The following is a 14,902-nucleotide window of genomic DNA, read 5'->3' as shown; positions in this document are numbered from 1 at the left end:
TGCATTTTCCGTATTTTCAATGTATTTCTGTATTGCCGTTATGCTGTAAGCATATTGAGGTCAGGTCTGTCTCTTCTGCTTTGCGTATCTTACAATCCTCAGTGAGGGTCGTGTACAGAGTAGGGGTTTTGTAAATTTAAGAAAACAGTAAATTAAAGTTTCAACTAAGAGGTCAAAATATGGTAGCTGTCAGGAACCAAAGTGAATTATGAGAGACTATAGTGCAGAATGTCAAAATCAAGACAGATGACAGACTTCAGGCTTTTGAAATGTTTGCTCATTTCAAGTGTATGTGAAAACTCTTGAGAGACAGTTTTGTTTTTTTTTTTTAATAGTTAATTTTTTAATTTATTTTTGGCTGTGTTGGGTCTTCGTTGCTGTGAGCAGGCTTTCTCTAGTTGTGGCGAGCGGGGGCTACTCTTCGTTGCAGTGCACAGGCCTCTTCTCACGGTAGCTTCTCTTGTTGTGGAGCACGGGCTCGAGGCGCGCGGCCTTAGTAGTTGTGGCACGTGGGCTCAGCAGTCATGGCTTGCGGGCTCTAGGATACAGGCTCAGTAGCTGTGGCGCACGGGCTTAGTTGATCCGCGGCATGTGAGATCTTCCCGGACCAGGGATCAAACCCGTGTCCCCTGCATTGGCAGGCGGATTCCTATCTCCTGCACCACCAGGGAAGCCCTTGAGAGGCAGTTTGAAGGAGTGAGTCTGTGCAGAGTTTTCTCTGGAGACTTGCTGCTGTGCCAAGCTGTAGCCCAGCCCTCAAGTGTAGGGTTGGGAGCTACATTGTAACCCCAATGAGTGGCAACAGCTTCAGTGAGACTCCAGTCTCACCCAAATTGGGGGAGAGAGGCGAAGGGCAACTTAGACTAGATTCTCCACCGACCTGAGGAATATAAAAGGTTTTTAAGGAAGTTTATTGTACTTAAGGGTCTGTACCATTTGTGTGAGAGGAACCCAAAGAGGGTTCACATTTGTTTTAAAGCTTATACCCCTTAACCATTCACAACTCTGCTACTTTTATTTTATCTTAGAAAGAGATGTCAATATAGACATATTTCAGGGTTAATAAAATTAACTTATCACAAAGATTTTTTTACAAATGGAGCTGTAAGGTTATATTTGAAAATAACCCTCTTAAAACCAGCCAACATCTTTACAACAAACTTTTGCTGCTGTAACTGCTAGAATTACCAAAAAAACATAGTTTCATCTTTGTACATCTGTGGGGATCTGACCTGAGACCATACTTCCTCTCCCCCACTCCCACCCTTTAAAGAAATATGTGTTTTTCTCTAGAATGATTCTAAAATAGTGTCTGCACTTTTTCTAACATCTTTATTGGAGTATGATTACTTTACAATGTTGTGTTAGTTTCTGCTGTATAGCAAAGTGAATCAGTTATACATATACATATATCCCCATATCTCCTACCTCTTGCGTCTCCCTCCCACCCTCCCTATCCCACCCCTCTAAGTGGTCACAAAGCATCGAGCTGATCACCCTGTGCTATGTGGCTGCTTCCCACTAGCTATCTGTTTTACATTTGGCAGTGTATATATGTCCATGCCACCCTCTTGCTTCATCCCAGCTTACCCTTCCCCCTCCCCATGTCCTCAAGTCCATTCTCTACATCTGCGTCTTTATTCCTGTCCCGCCCCTAGGTCTTCAGAACAATCTTTTTTTTAGCATACTTTTTTTTCTTTTCTCTTTCTGACTTACTTCACTCTGTATGTCAGACTCTAGGTCCATTAACCTCACTACAAATAACTCAATTCCATTTCATTTTATGGCTGAGTAATATTCCATCTTCTTTATCCATTCATCTGTCGATGGACACTTAGGTTGCTTCCATGTCCTGGCTATTGTAAATAGTGCTGCAGTGAACATTGTAGTACATAACTCTTGGAATTATGATTTTCTCAGGGTATATGCCCGGTAGTGGGATTGCTTGGTCATATGATAGTTCTATTTATAGTTTTTTAAGGAACCTCCATACCGTTCTCTATAGTGGCTGTATCAACTTACATTCCCACCAACAGTGCAAGAGGGTTCCCCTTTTCTCCACACCCTCTCCAGCATTTACTGTTTCTAGATTTTTTGATGATGGCCATTCTGACTGGTGTGAGGTGATACCTCATTGTAGTTTTGATTTGCATTTCTCTAATGATTAGTGATTTTGAGCATCCTTTCGTGTGTTTGTTGGCAATTTGTATATCTTCTTTGGAGAAATGTCTGTTTAGGTCTTCTGCCCATTTTTGTATTGGGTTGTTTGTTTTTCTGATATTGAGCTGCATGAGCTGCTTGTATATTTTGGAGATTAATCCTTTGTCAGTTGCTTTGCTTGCAAATATTTTCTCCCCTTCTGAGGGTTGTCTTTTCATTTTGTTAATGGTTTCCTTTGCTGTGCAAAAACTTTCAAGTTTCATTAGGTCCCATTTGTTTATTTTTGTTTTTATTTCCTTTTCTCTAGGAGGTGGGTCAAAAAGGATCTTGCTGTGATTTATGTCATAGAGTGTTCTGCCTATGTTTTCCTCTAAGAGTTTTACAGTGTCTGGCCTTACATTTAGGTCTTTAACCATTTTGAGTTTGTGTATGGTGTTGGAGAATGTTCTAATTTCATTCTTTTACATGTAGCTGTCCAGTTTTCCCAGCACCACTTATTGAAGAGACTGTCTTTTTGTCCATTGTATATTCTTGCCTCGTTTATCAAAGATACGATGACCATATGTGCGTGGGTTTTTACTGGGCTTTCTATCCTGTCCCATTGATCTATATTTCTGTTTTTGTGCCAGTACTATACTGTCTTGATTACTGTAGCTTTGTAGTATAGTCTGAAGTCAGGGAGCCTGATTCCTCCAGCTCCGTTTTTCTTTCTCAAGATTGCTTTGGCTATTCGGGGTCTTTTGTGTTCCCATACATATTGTGACATTTTTTGTTCTAGTTCTGTGAAAAATGCCATTGGTGGTTTGATAGGGATTGCACTGAATCTGTAGATTGCTATGGGTAATATAGTCATTTCACAATGTTGATTCTTCCATCCAAGAACATGGTATATCTCTCCATCTGTTTGTATCATCTTTAATTTCTTTCATCAGCGTATTATAGTTTTCTGCATCCAGGTCTTTTGTCTCCTTAGGTAGGTTTATTCCTAGGTATATTATTCTTTTTGTTGCAATGGCAAATGGGAGTGTTTCCTTAATTTCTCTTTCAGATTCTTCATCATTAGGGTATAGGAGTGCAAGAGATTTCTGTGCATTAATTTTGTATCCTGCTACTTTACCAAATTCATTGATTAGCTCTAGTGGTTTTCTGGTAGCATCTTTAGGATTCTCTATGTATAGTATCATGTCATCTGCAAACAGTGACAGCTTTACTTCTTTTCCAATTTGGATTCCTTTTATTTCTTTTACTTCTCTGACTGCTGTGTCTAAAACTTCCAAAACTACATTGAATAATAGTAGTGAGAGTGGGCAACCTTGTCTTATTCCTGATCTTAGTGGAAAAGGTTTCAGTTTTTCACCATTGGGAACAATGTTGGCTGTGGGTTTGTCATATATGGCCTTTATTATGTTGAGGTAAGTTCCCTCTGTGCCTACTTTCTGGAGAGTTTTTGTCATAAATGGGTGTGGAATTTTATCAAAAGCTTTTTCTGCATCTATGGAGATGATTATATGGTTTTTCTCCTTCAGTTTGTTAATATCGTGTGTCACATTGATTGATTTGCGTATATTGAAGAATCCCTGCATTCCTGGGATCAACCCCACTTGATCATGGTGTATGATCCTTTTAATGTGCTGCTGGTTTCTGTTTGCTAGTATTTTGTTGAGGATTTTTGCATCTATATTCATCAATGATATTGGCCTGTAGTTTTCTTTTTTTGTAACATCTTTCTCTGGTTTTGATATCAGGGTGATGGTGGCCTTATAGAATGAGTTTGGGAGTGTTCCTCCCTCTCCTATATTTTGAAAGAGTTTGAGAAGGGTAGGTGTTTGCTCTTCTCTAAATGTTTGATAGAATTCGCCTGTGAAGCCATCTGGTCCTGGGCTTTTGTTTGTTGGAAGATTTTTAATCACAGTCTCAATTTCAGTGCTTGTGATTCGTCTTTATATTTTCTGTTTCTTCCTGGTTCAGTCTCGGAAGGTTTTGCTTTTCTAAGAATGTGTCCATTTCTTCCAGGTCGTCCACTTTATTGGCATAGAGTTGCTTGTAGTAATGTCTCGTGATCCTATGTATTTCTGCAATGTCAGTTGTTACTTCTCCTTTTACATTTCTAATTCTGTTGATTTGAGTCTTCTTCCTCTTTTTCTTGATGAGTCTGGCTAATGGTTTATCAATTTTGTTTATCTTCTCAAAGAACCAGCTTTTAGTTTCATTGATCTTTGCTATTGTTTCCTTCATTTCTTTTTCACTTATTTCTGATCTGATCTTTATGATTTCTTTCCTTCTGCTAACGTTGGTGGTCTTCTTGTTCTTCTTTTCTAATTGCTTTAGGTATAAGGTTAGGTTGTTTATTTGAGATTTTTCTTGTTTCTTGAGGTAGGATTGTATTGCTATAGACTTCCCATAGGTTTTGGGCTGTTGAGTTTTCATTGTCCTTTGTTTCTAGGTTTTTTTGATTTCCTCTTTGATTTCTTCAGTGATCTCTTGGTTATTTAGTAGCGTATTGTTTAGCCTCCATGTGTTTGTATTTTTTACAGGTTTTTTCTTGTAATTGATGTCTAGTCTCACAGCATTGTGGTCAGAAAAGATACTTCGTACGACTTAAATTTTCTTAAATTTACCAAGGCTTGATTTGTGACCTAAGGTATGATCTATCCTGGAGAATGTTCCATGAGCACTTGAGAAGAAAGTGTAATCTACTGTTTTTGGATGGAATGTCCTATAAATATCAATTAAGTCCATCTCATTTAATGTATCATTTAAAGCTTGTGTTTCCTTATTTGTTTTCATTTTGGTTGACCTGTCCATTGGTGAAAGTGGGGTGTTAAAGTCCCCTACTATTATTGTGTTGCCATCCATTTCCCCTTTTATGGCTGTTGGCATTTGCCTTATGTATTGAGATGCTCCTATGTTGGGTGCATAAGTATTTACAATTGTTATATCTTCTTGCATTGATCCCTTGATCATTATGTTGTGTCCTTCTTTTTGTCTTCTAATAGTCTTTATTTTAAAGTCTATTTTTTCTGATATGAGAATTGCTATTCCAGCTTTCTTTTGTTTTCCATTTGTATGGAATATCTTTTTCCATCCCCTCACTTTCAGTCTGTATGTGTCCCTAGGTCTGAAGTGGGTCTCTTATAGACAGCATGTATATGGGTCTTGTTTTTGTATCCATTCAGCCAGTTTATGTCTTTTGGTTGGAGCATTTAATCCATTTACATTTAAGGTAATTATCAGTGTGTATGTTCCTATTACCATTTTCTTAATTATTTTGGGTTTGTTATTGTAGGTCTTCTCCTTCTCTTGTGTTTCCCACTAGAGAATTCCTTTAGCATTTGTTGTAAAACTGGTTTGGTGGTACTGAATTCTCTTAGCTTTTGCTTGTCTGTAAAGGTTTTAATTTCTCCAGTGAATCTGAAGAAGATCCTTGCTGGGTAGAGTAATCTTGGTTGTAGGTTTTTCCCTGTCATTGCTTTAAATATGTCCTGCCACTCCCTGCTGGCTCGCAGAGTTTCTGCTGCAAGGTCAGCTGTTACCCTTATGAGGATTTCCTTGTATGTTATTTGTTGCTTTTCCCTTGCTGCTTTTAATAGTTTTTCTTTGTGTTTAATTTTTGATAGTTTGATTAATATGTGTCTTGGTGTGTTTCTCCTTGGATTTATCCTGTATGGGACTCTCTGCGCTTCCTGGACTTGATTAACTATTTCCTTTCCCATATTAGGGAAGTTTTCAACTATAATCTCTTCAAACATTTTCTCAGTCCCTTTCTTTTTCTCTTCTTCTTCTGGGATCCCTATGATTTGAATGTTGGTAGGTTTAATGTTGTCCCAGAGGTCTCTGAGACTGTCCTCATTTCTTTTCATTCTTTTTTCTTTATTCTGCACTGCTGTGGTTATATCCATTATTTTATCTTCCAGGTCACGTATCCTTTCTTCTGCCTCAGTTATTCTGCTATTGAGTCCTTCTAGAGAATTTTTAATTTAATTTATTGTGTTGTTCATCATTGTTTGCTCTTTAGTTCTTCTAGGTCCTTGTTAAATGTTTCTTGTGTTTTCTCCATTCTATTTACAAGATTTTGGATCATCTTTACTATCATTACTCTGAATTCTTTTTCAGGTAGACTGCCTGTTTCCTCTTCATTTGTTTGGTCTGGTGGGTTTTTACCTTGCTCCTTCATCTGCTGCATATTTCTCTATCTTCTCGTTTTGCTTAACTTACTGTGTTTGGGGTGTCCTTTTCACAGGCTGCAGGTTCGTAGTTCCCATTTTTTTTGGTGTCTGTCCTCAGTGTGTAATTTTGGTTCAGTGGGTTGTGTAGGCGTCCTGGTGGAGGGAACTGGTGCCTGTGTTCTGGTAGATGAGGCTGGATCTTGTCTTTCTGGTGGGCAGGACCACGTCCGGTGGTGTGTTTTGGGGTGTCTGTGATCTTGGCAGGGTTTTAGGCAGCCTCTCTGCTAATGGGTGGGGTTGTGTTCCTGTCTTACTATTTGTTTGGCATCAGGTGTCCAGCACTGGAGCTTGCTGGTCATTGAGTGGAGCTGGGTTTTAGTGTTGAGATGGAGATCTCTGGAAGAGCTCTCGCTGATTGATATTACATGGGGCCAGGAGGTCTCTAGTGGACCAATGTCCTGAACTCAGCTCTCCCACCTCAGAGGCTCAGGCCTGACACCCAGCTGGAGCACCAAGACCCTGTCAGCCACACAGCTTTTGGGAAATCTGAGGTCTTCTGCCAGCATTCAGTAGGTGTTCTGTAGGAGTTGTTCCACATGTAGGTGTATTTTTGATGTATTTGTGGGGAGGAAGGTGATCTCCACGTCTTACTCCTCTGCCATCTTAAAGGTCCTCTATCTGTCTGCATATTTTAAGAAAATGCTAGAGACATTATATGTATGCCATTACAAAAGTATTAGGAGGCCTATGTATTCTACTGTTTACCATTGCATTAAGCTGCACAAAGTTTATGCATTTTTAATGCATTTTTCTCTTCTTTCTAAGCTCAGTATTCTTGTGAGCTAACATTTCCTGAATGGTTTCTTCTCTGCTCCCTCCCTCCCCCCTTTTCTTCTCCTTTTTTTTTTTTTCCCCTTTCATCTTTCCTTCTCTTTCTTTCTTTTTCAGAAACCACCTTATCTATTTTTAGGTGTTTCAAATTCTTAAAATGTGAACTGTTGGGTGGTCTGAAATTTGGCCCTCTAATGACTCTGGGCTTTCATGGCCTGCACATGATTTTATTTCATCAGAACTTCACGTATTTGGACAGTAATAAACAATACATAGTCTAAGCAGATCTGAAAACTCTTTTAAAAAAAAATAAAAGATGAAAGGTTGTGACTGCTTACCTGGGGCAGCAGGAAAGAGAGAGAAAGAAGGGGAATTGCTGCTGGGCTGTGCTGGGCTGGGCTGTGCTGTGCTGGTCAACAACCATGCTCCCCTCCACCTGCAGGGCAGAGGCCCGTGGACCTGGGGTCCTTGGGGAGTCACGGGAGGAGTGTCAGTCAGTGGTCAGTGTAAAACGGGTCCTGGTCCCCCTCAGAAGGCGCAGGAAGAACAACAGACAGAGTTGGTGATGTCAAGTAAACCTTAGGAAGCCAATGAGGAAGGGGCTGGGGGAGGGACATCGTGAGAACAAGGCCTTGTGGCTGGAGTCTCAGCTGGAGCGATGGACCAGGGGGCTCCAAGGACCCCACAAAGAGCCCCAGGATAAAAGTCACCTTGAAACACCTGCCAGTCTCAGAGAGAGTGGAGCCATCTAACGCCGGCACCAGTCAGGGGAAACTTTCTGAACCCTTCTGACACTCAGGCAGAAGTCTGGAGGTGGGGAGGGGAGGGAAAAAAGAAGGGGGCACCCTTCCTGGTCCTTTTTCAAGACAGCCTGAAGTCGACCTAACAGACAAAGAAAAAAGATTCAATTCCAAAGTGCACTGAAACTTACATTTCTTTTGACTGGCCATCCTTCTTATTGTAGGTCTTTAAAATGTGATCTTAAGACTTATTAATCAAGGCTGAACAGAAAAGGCTTGGGGTCTGTAGGAGATTTTATCCCCCATTAGATATGTTTAAAGGCACAATGGGTGGGAAAAAAGAGTTTTTCTTCAATTATAACTCATGAGCTGTTCAGCATTCCTCTTAATTAAATGCTTACGGTTTGATTTTTTTGTGTTTTCAAAATCCTGTGAAAATCAAATTTAAGTAAACTATCTTCTAATAACAAAAGTTTGAACTTTTCGTAAGTTCAGTTAAATGAAACTTGCATTCTAACATTCCTTTAAAATATAGCCTGTAATTTCTGTGTCAGTTCTGTTACCTATGAGGATGATTATAGATCACATAAATCAGTTTGATTTAGTTTTATTTTTTCTACTCATCCAGCTTTTTATAACACACATATGCACAGCACTGTGCAGGGACTGTGGGAGACTCTAAGATTGTAACACGTTCCCTCCTTTCACAGAGCTTGAAATACTTTTGGATTAACAAAGATTGTATGAAAGTAATCCAAGTAAAGTAAAATATAAGTACAGGAGGGTCCAATCAAGGGTCTAAATATATGGTACATAAATGGCTGTGGGCAAAAATTTAACCACTGTGCCACCAGGTAAATTTATCTCAAAATAGACACAAAAAGAGCACTTTGGGCTCTGGAGTAGATGAGGTTAAATGCAGTATAAAAATTTTAATCACCTTACAAAGGTCATCATTAATCAATTCATACAAAAATTAATTACCTAGTGCCAAACGTGAGCCAGGCATCGTGCTGTGCTTTAGACATACGTTGGTAAATCAAACAGCTTCCCTTCCCTCGTGAAGAGCATGATCTAATGAGATTCCAGCCTAATATGCTGTCCAAGTCAATCTCTCATTATGTAAAGTTATGCAATTTGTGGGTCATTCCGTATGCCCACACTTTCTAAATAGTCTCTCTCAATGATGACAGTGCTATTTGATTTTGTCATGTGAGGGTAATTTCTTTGGTTATTACTTTTTAATTACAGCCAACACTTACTGAGAAGTCACTTATATATCAAGCAATGTTATGAGCATCTTATGTGTCTTTACTCACTTAACCTTTAAAAAGCCCTGTGATACAGATACTATTTTTAACCCCATTTTATAGATCAGAAGACCTAGACACAAAAAATAAATGTAAGCTGCTCACTGCCTAGCTGGGATTCAGATCCAACATTATCAGTATAGGAGCCTTTGATTAAATTTAAGAAGCACACACTTAGGCGTGGAGTTAAATGGGAAAATAGGACAGACATGTTAGTAATAACAAAAAACAAGAATGCACTAAGTTATCAATTAAAAAACAGAAAGTGTCAGATTGGATTTTAAAAACCAGATTGTAGAAGTGCTTTGGAGTTTAGACGTCAATCTTTCTAAGCCTCAGTGTTGTCTATGAAAGAGAGCTAAGTCTATCTGCCTTGAAAACCTCAGGAGATTGCTGTAAACACAAACACATAACGTGGATGATGGTGCTGTCGAAGCCACAGAGTCCTATACATGTGTCAGTTTTTGTTAACACTATTTGTTCATTTGAACTTCGTTAAGAAGCAATAGCCATCACTCTTAAAAAGTGTTATAGTTCTTTTTGTTACCTGGATTAAATGAATTCTAACAATTCTCTAATTAGATACCTTTTTTTGACTTAGAACCAGGAAAAAGAGTAAAAAAAAGTAAAGAAACTAGAAACCGGAACTTGTTATTGGATAGATTTCATGGTTTATACTAGACTTGTGGAGAGGAGGTTATGGGACCTTCCATTCTCCTCAGAACCCCTCCACAGAGAGAGTTGTCTGGACTGTCTGTGTGTCTAGGGATTACGGGGAGGTACAAAAAATGGAGAAGGCAGATCGCTGTTTCCAAGTAGAATAGAGTGAAATTAGCAGCCCAGGGCAAGATAAACAATATCTGGGAACTAAGTCCCCAAGTAAGTAATTTGTGTCTAGCATTGTTCCCAATAGCAATCTAACTCTCTTTTAAAAAAATTTTTATGATATTCAGTGTCACATATATATCTGACAATGATAGTTTGAGTCAACTATTTTTGGCAAATAACCTATTTCTAGAGGGAGAATTCAAGGTTCACCATGACTGCACTTCTGTGCACCATACGTGCAGAATGATGGAATTGGTATCAGCTCCTCAGTCTCTAGTCACATTTCGCTCTGTTACACTCCCTACACCTGAGCTGGTTCTGCACCTCCAAAAGATTATACATGAAGATTATGAGAAAGTTCTATTTTTGATCTGAATATATGTAATTTCAATCTGTTCTTTATCACTGAACAGGGGTCCACTGTGAAGAGGACGTCGATGAGTGCTCTTCAAGCCCTTGCCAAAACGGTGGTACCTGTGAGAACTTGCCTGGGACTTACACTTGCCGTTGCCCATTTGATAACCATTCTGGAGCATTTTATGGAGGAAGGAACTGTTCTGATTTGCTCCTCAGCTGTACTGATCACCCATGTCTAAATAATGGAACATGCGTCCCTCACCTCCACAATGGCCAGCATGGATTCGGCTGCCTGTGTCCCTCTGGCTATACTGGGTCACGGTGTGAAACGGTCACCACACTTTCTTTTGAGGGTGATGGCTTCCTGTGGGTCCCAAGTGGCTCAGTGACAGCCAAGGACTCCGGTTGTACAATAGCCCTCAGGTTTCAGACTGTCCAGCCAGTGGCACTTCTACTCTTCCGAGGTGACAGGGACGTGTTTGTGGTACTGGAGCTGCTCAGTGGCTACGTCCACTTATCAGTTCAAGTCAGGGATCAGCCAAAGGTGGTCCTGTTCATCTCCCACAGCACCAGCGATGGGGAGTGGCATGCAGTGGAGGTGACATTTGCAGAGGCTGTGACCCTTGCCTTACTTGACGAGTCTTGCCTGGGAACATGCATCACGAGAGCTCCTTCTCCATTTGGAAGCGATGGGTCAACATGTGCTTTACAAAACTCCTTTTTGGGGGGTTTACCAGAGGGAACAGCCCACAGTGGTGTTGCTCTGCTTAACGTCTATAATAGACCATCCATACCTTCGCTTGTGGGCTGCCTCCAAGATGTTCAACTTGACTCGAATCCCATCACCCTGGAGAACATCTCGTCCGGCTGGTCATTAAATGTCAAGGCAGGCTGCACGAGAAAGGACTGGTGTGAGAGCCAACCCTGTCACAACAGAGGACGCTGCCTCAACTTGTGGCTTAGTTACCAGTGTGATTGCTACCGGCCCTACCGAGGCCGGAGCTGTCACAGAGGTGAGAGGGGCAGGGCGCCAGGAAGGCTGTGCCTCAGAGCAGAGCTGGGACAAAACAGCCAGGCCGTTCCTGCTGGTTATGAATCATCAGGAGCCCTCAGGACTCTGCGGCTGGCTGCCCACTGACAGGAAAAGGAAGAGGCTGATGATGTACCTTAATTAAATCTGAGTGGATTCATAGGACGCCAGGGTTTCACTCATGCAGAGAAGTGAAAACTAAGCCCATAGCTCCCATCCAAATGGGTTTACATCTTGGTGTTTACAAAATGCTATTACAATTTTACCATTTGTTGTGTATCAGAAACTTATTGCAAATCTTATTTGAAAGAGGAGTAATCTTTTTGGAAAAACAGGACCGTTAGACATGAAACTAGTCAATGCCGAATTCTAGAACAATGCTGCGTGCATAGTAGACTCTCAGTACGTAGTTACTGCCTTGCCCTCCTCTCTATGCAGTTCACACTAGCTCCAAAATCATGCTTAAGTTTAGCACGTTTACAAACCACCAATTTTATGCAAAGGTGTATTTTCCAGAGTTGCATTGGAGAAAACAGGTATTTTACCTATGTGTCCTAAGAAAAAAAAGAAAGAAAAAAGTTTAAAAAAAGTAACAACACTGAAACTTGGTAGATGCCGTAAACTAATTGATCTAATTTCTCTAGCAAATCAGTTTGAAATGCATTTCAAAATCCTTACTTCCGACATTGTTGCAAAGACTGCTGTTGATAGTGATCAATACATACCTGTTTCTTTTTATTATTCTCTTGCATTGCAAATGTTGGAAAGGTAATTGCAACAGACTGCTTTGAAGTGCAGCTGTAATTTACCCCAAGATTTGAGAGTAACGTGAAATAGGACAACATCTGGTAAATAGTCTTCTTTGCTTTATATGAAGTAAAATTGAAACCAGTCTTGGTCTATACCCTACTCCGTGTATGAAGGGCTAAGAATTATTAGAAGCTATTCACGGTCTCCCCCTGACCACAATATTCATTACAAATCACGGACCTGCTTGACTATGAGGCCTGGCGTCTACTAGCTCTATGTAATATTTTAAAGGGAATGGCAAGTTGTTTTGTGATATTTTTAAAGGAGAAAAGGGGAGATTATGCTGAAGCAATGTTCACTTTTTGAAGAAAAATTTAATTGACCTAAGGCAATATTTTTACTACATATACAAAATAACAAACAGATGCTGACTCATTTTGACCAGCTTCCAAGTGCAGTGACCCATGAGGTTAATACTTGACTGTGGGGATGCTAACTGTCCTGGTAAATAGATTCAAGGGATGCCAATCCAGTGGGTTCTGGTTTTCTTTAATTTATTTTTTCCAACTTGGAAAATCACAGAGTCTTTAAGCCCAGTTCCTGAATTGGTTAACTGTCCCCTCTCTTCCTCCAGTTTCCTTTTCCCCCGGCCGCCCCCCACCCCTCCACTATTTTGAAACTGTATAATCCTCATGAAAATGCTTAGCTTCAGAAGATATCTTTTTAGGGAGTAAGTTCTGTAAAATCGTCCCTTTCTGAAAATTCTTGGTATAATTTTAAGAAAAGTTATATTTCTCATATCACCTCTTAGTCATAAATTTAAAGTATTTTGTATTTGCTATCATCTTTGAGGAATGTTTGCTGGGGAGTTTATTCCCATCACAAAAGATGCTTACAAGCTGTAAGGACAACCTGGAATCTTCCTGTCATTGTACATAGATGTTCAGGAGGAGATGGGCTAAAAAGTACAAGGCAAAAACTTCACCCAATTCATGATCCTGGCTCAGCGTTTCCCAAACATGGTACCCATTGCAAGGAACAAGCAGACTGGATGGAGGATTTGGCTGGCTGACGAAACATGACAGACAGACAGGCTTCCTATATTTTAAAGTTGATTTTTTAAAAATGATCCAAGTGTCTCAATAAGAAGAGTTCAGAAAAGAGTTTCTCAAAGCTTAGTTCCCAGAGCTGTCTGCAGGGTCGTCGCGGTGTATCTTATCGCCCTGGCTGTGTCCAGGAACGTGGAGCTTCCAGGATACTGTTCAGGATAAAGGTATCACCGACCTCGTCCCTTCTAGAGAATATTTGATTAAGAGAGGCAATTGACATATGTTTTATCTTCAGTCGTACATCTAAACTTTGACACTCTTATCTGCTTGGAATTAGAGTTTCTTAGATATAGAAGGAGCTTCACTCCATGACTGAATTTTTTACACTGTTGTGCACCCAAGTGTAGTGGCCCAAACCTCTGCTTACACACCTTCAGGAATGGGAAACTCACTCACACTCCATCTTCCCAGAAATCCCCTAGAAGTTGTCTTTTTTGTACTAAAATAATATATGATGACCTATAGCTTCCATTCATTGGCAGCATTGTAACTCTTGAAGCCAATGTCAACCTTACTTACATGTCTTCTTCTTGAGAACACAAATATTTGAAGAAAAGTGTCTTGTACCATCCAAGCCATCACTCCTATCATGCTAAACACACCCAGTTTCTTCTAATGTTTTCCACCTGACATCGTTTTCAGACACTCCATCCGCTGCTTGCTTGCTCTGGAATAAATCTGCTTATCTGGCTCCTAGATGTGCCTGACAGTGCAGAGTGACACAGGACTGTAACCTTCTCATTCCAGAGAATGTTCTTCTATTCTGCAGCCTAATGTCCCATTGACCTTTGGGCAGCCACATTCTATGACTGGTTCACTTTGAGCTGTTCTCCCTCTTGGTGCCACAGATTTCTGCTTTTTCCACCCTAAACCAATGAAGGACACTTAGACCCAAGTGGCTTTTATTTATTCTAAATAAATTTCTTCTTGTTGTAGTCCATCAATCCTTAAAACTTGGTTATTTCTTATCCCTATTTGTCGTCCCTCTTCATGACACATCAACAACACATATGAGAATCATTCTTTTCGTGTCCACAGACAAGTCATATATGGCGTCAGGTGTTTCTAAAATCATGTAGTAAATCATGTGCTCTGACTACTTGCTTGTGATTTCTGAAGAATAGGACTGCTGGAGAGTCAAGCTTCTGAGAAAAAGAAACAGCTCTGTGTTCTGTCTGTCTTTTCATCTGGATCCACAAAGTGATGCTGCAGGCGTCCCAGGATGACCAGCGGGGACCACCCCTGAGGCAGAGCAATTCTGTGCGTATTCCCAAACCTCGGGAACTTCAAGAGCCACATTTTCTTATTGAGCATTTTATCTGATATGAAAGTGCTGCCGTGCATTCAGAGATGTTAGCCTCTTCAAACGGATTGTTACATCTAACAATGCACTTTGAAAGCTACCTGTAGTTGCCTGGAGCAGGTGGTCTCCAAATGCAGATTCAAAATGTAACGTTCCTGTCGAAAATCAAGGCAGAATTCTGAAAATGCAGACTTTTATGCAGAAGGTCTTCAAACACAGATGGTTACCTAAGCAAGCTTCACTATAATTCAGCTAAAATAAAATATGTCCCACCTTTGCTCAAACTTCAGTGGAACCATATGACAACATTTAAACATG

The 14,902-nt window shown here is 40.3% G+C and overlaps 1 protein-coding gene across 1 annotated transcript in view; it reads left to right on the top strand.

Moving 5' to 3' along the window:
- Window positions 1-14,902, top strand: part of CRB1 (crumbs cell polarity complex component 1) — a 267,592-nt gene that overhangs the window by 204,404 nt on the left and 48,286 nt on the right. The window contains exon 7 of the mRNA XM_019920459.3: window positions 10,449-11,405. Within this exon, the coding sequence (XP_019776018.1) occupies window positions 10,449-11,405 (957 nt within the window). The remainder of the gene's footprint in view (window positions 1-10,448; window positions 11,406-14,902) is intronic.

Source organism: Tursiops truncatus, chromosome 1 (assembly GCF_011762595.2).
Source record: "Tursiops truncatus isolate mTurTru1 chromosome 1, mTurTru1.mat.Y, whole genome shotgun sequence".
NCBI classification, from domain to species: Eukaryota; Metazoa; Chordata; class Mammalia; order Artiodactyla; family Delphinidae; genus Tursiops; species Tursiops truncatus.
The sequence above is the reverse complement of the archived record's forward strand: the minus strand, read 5'-3'. Positions and strand labels throughout refer to the sequence as shown.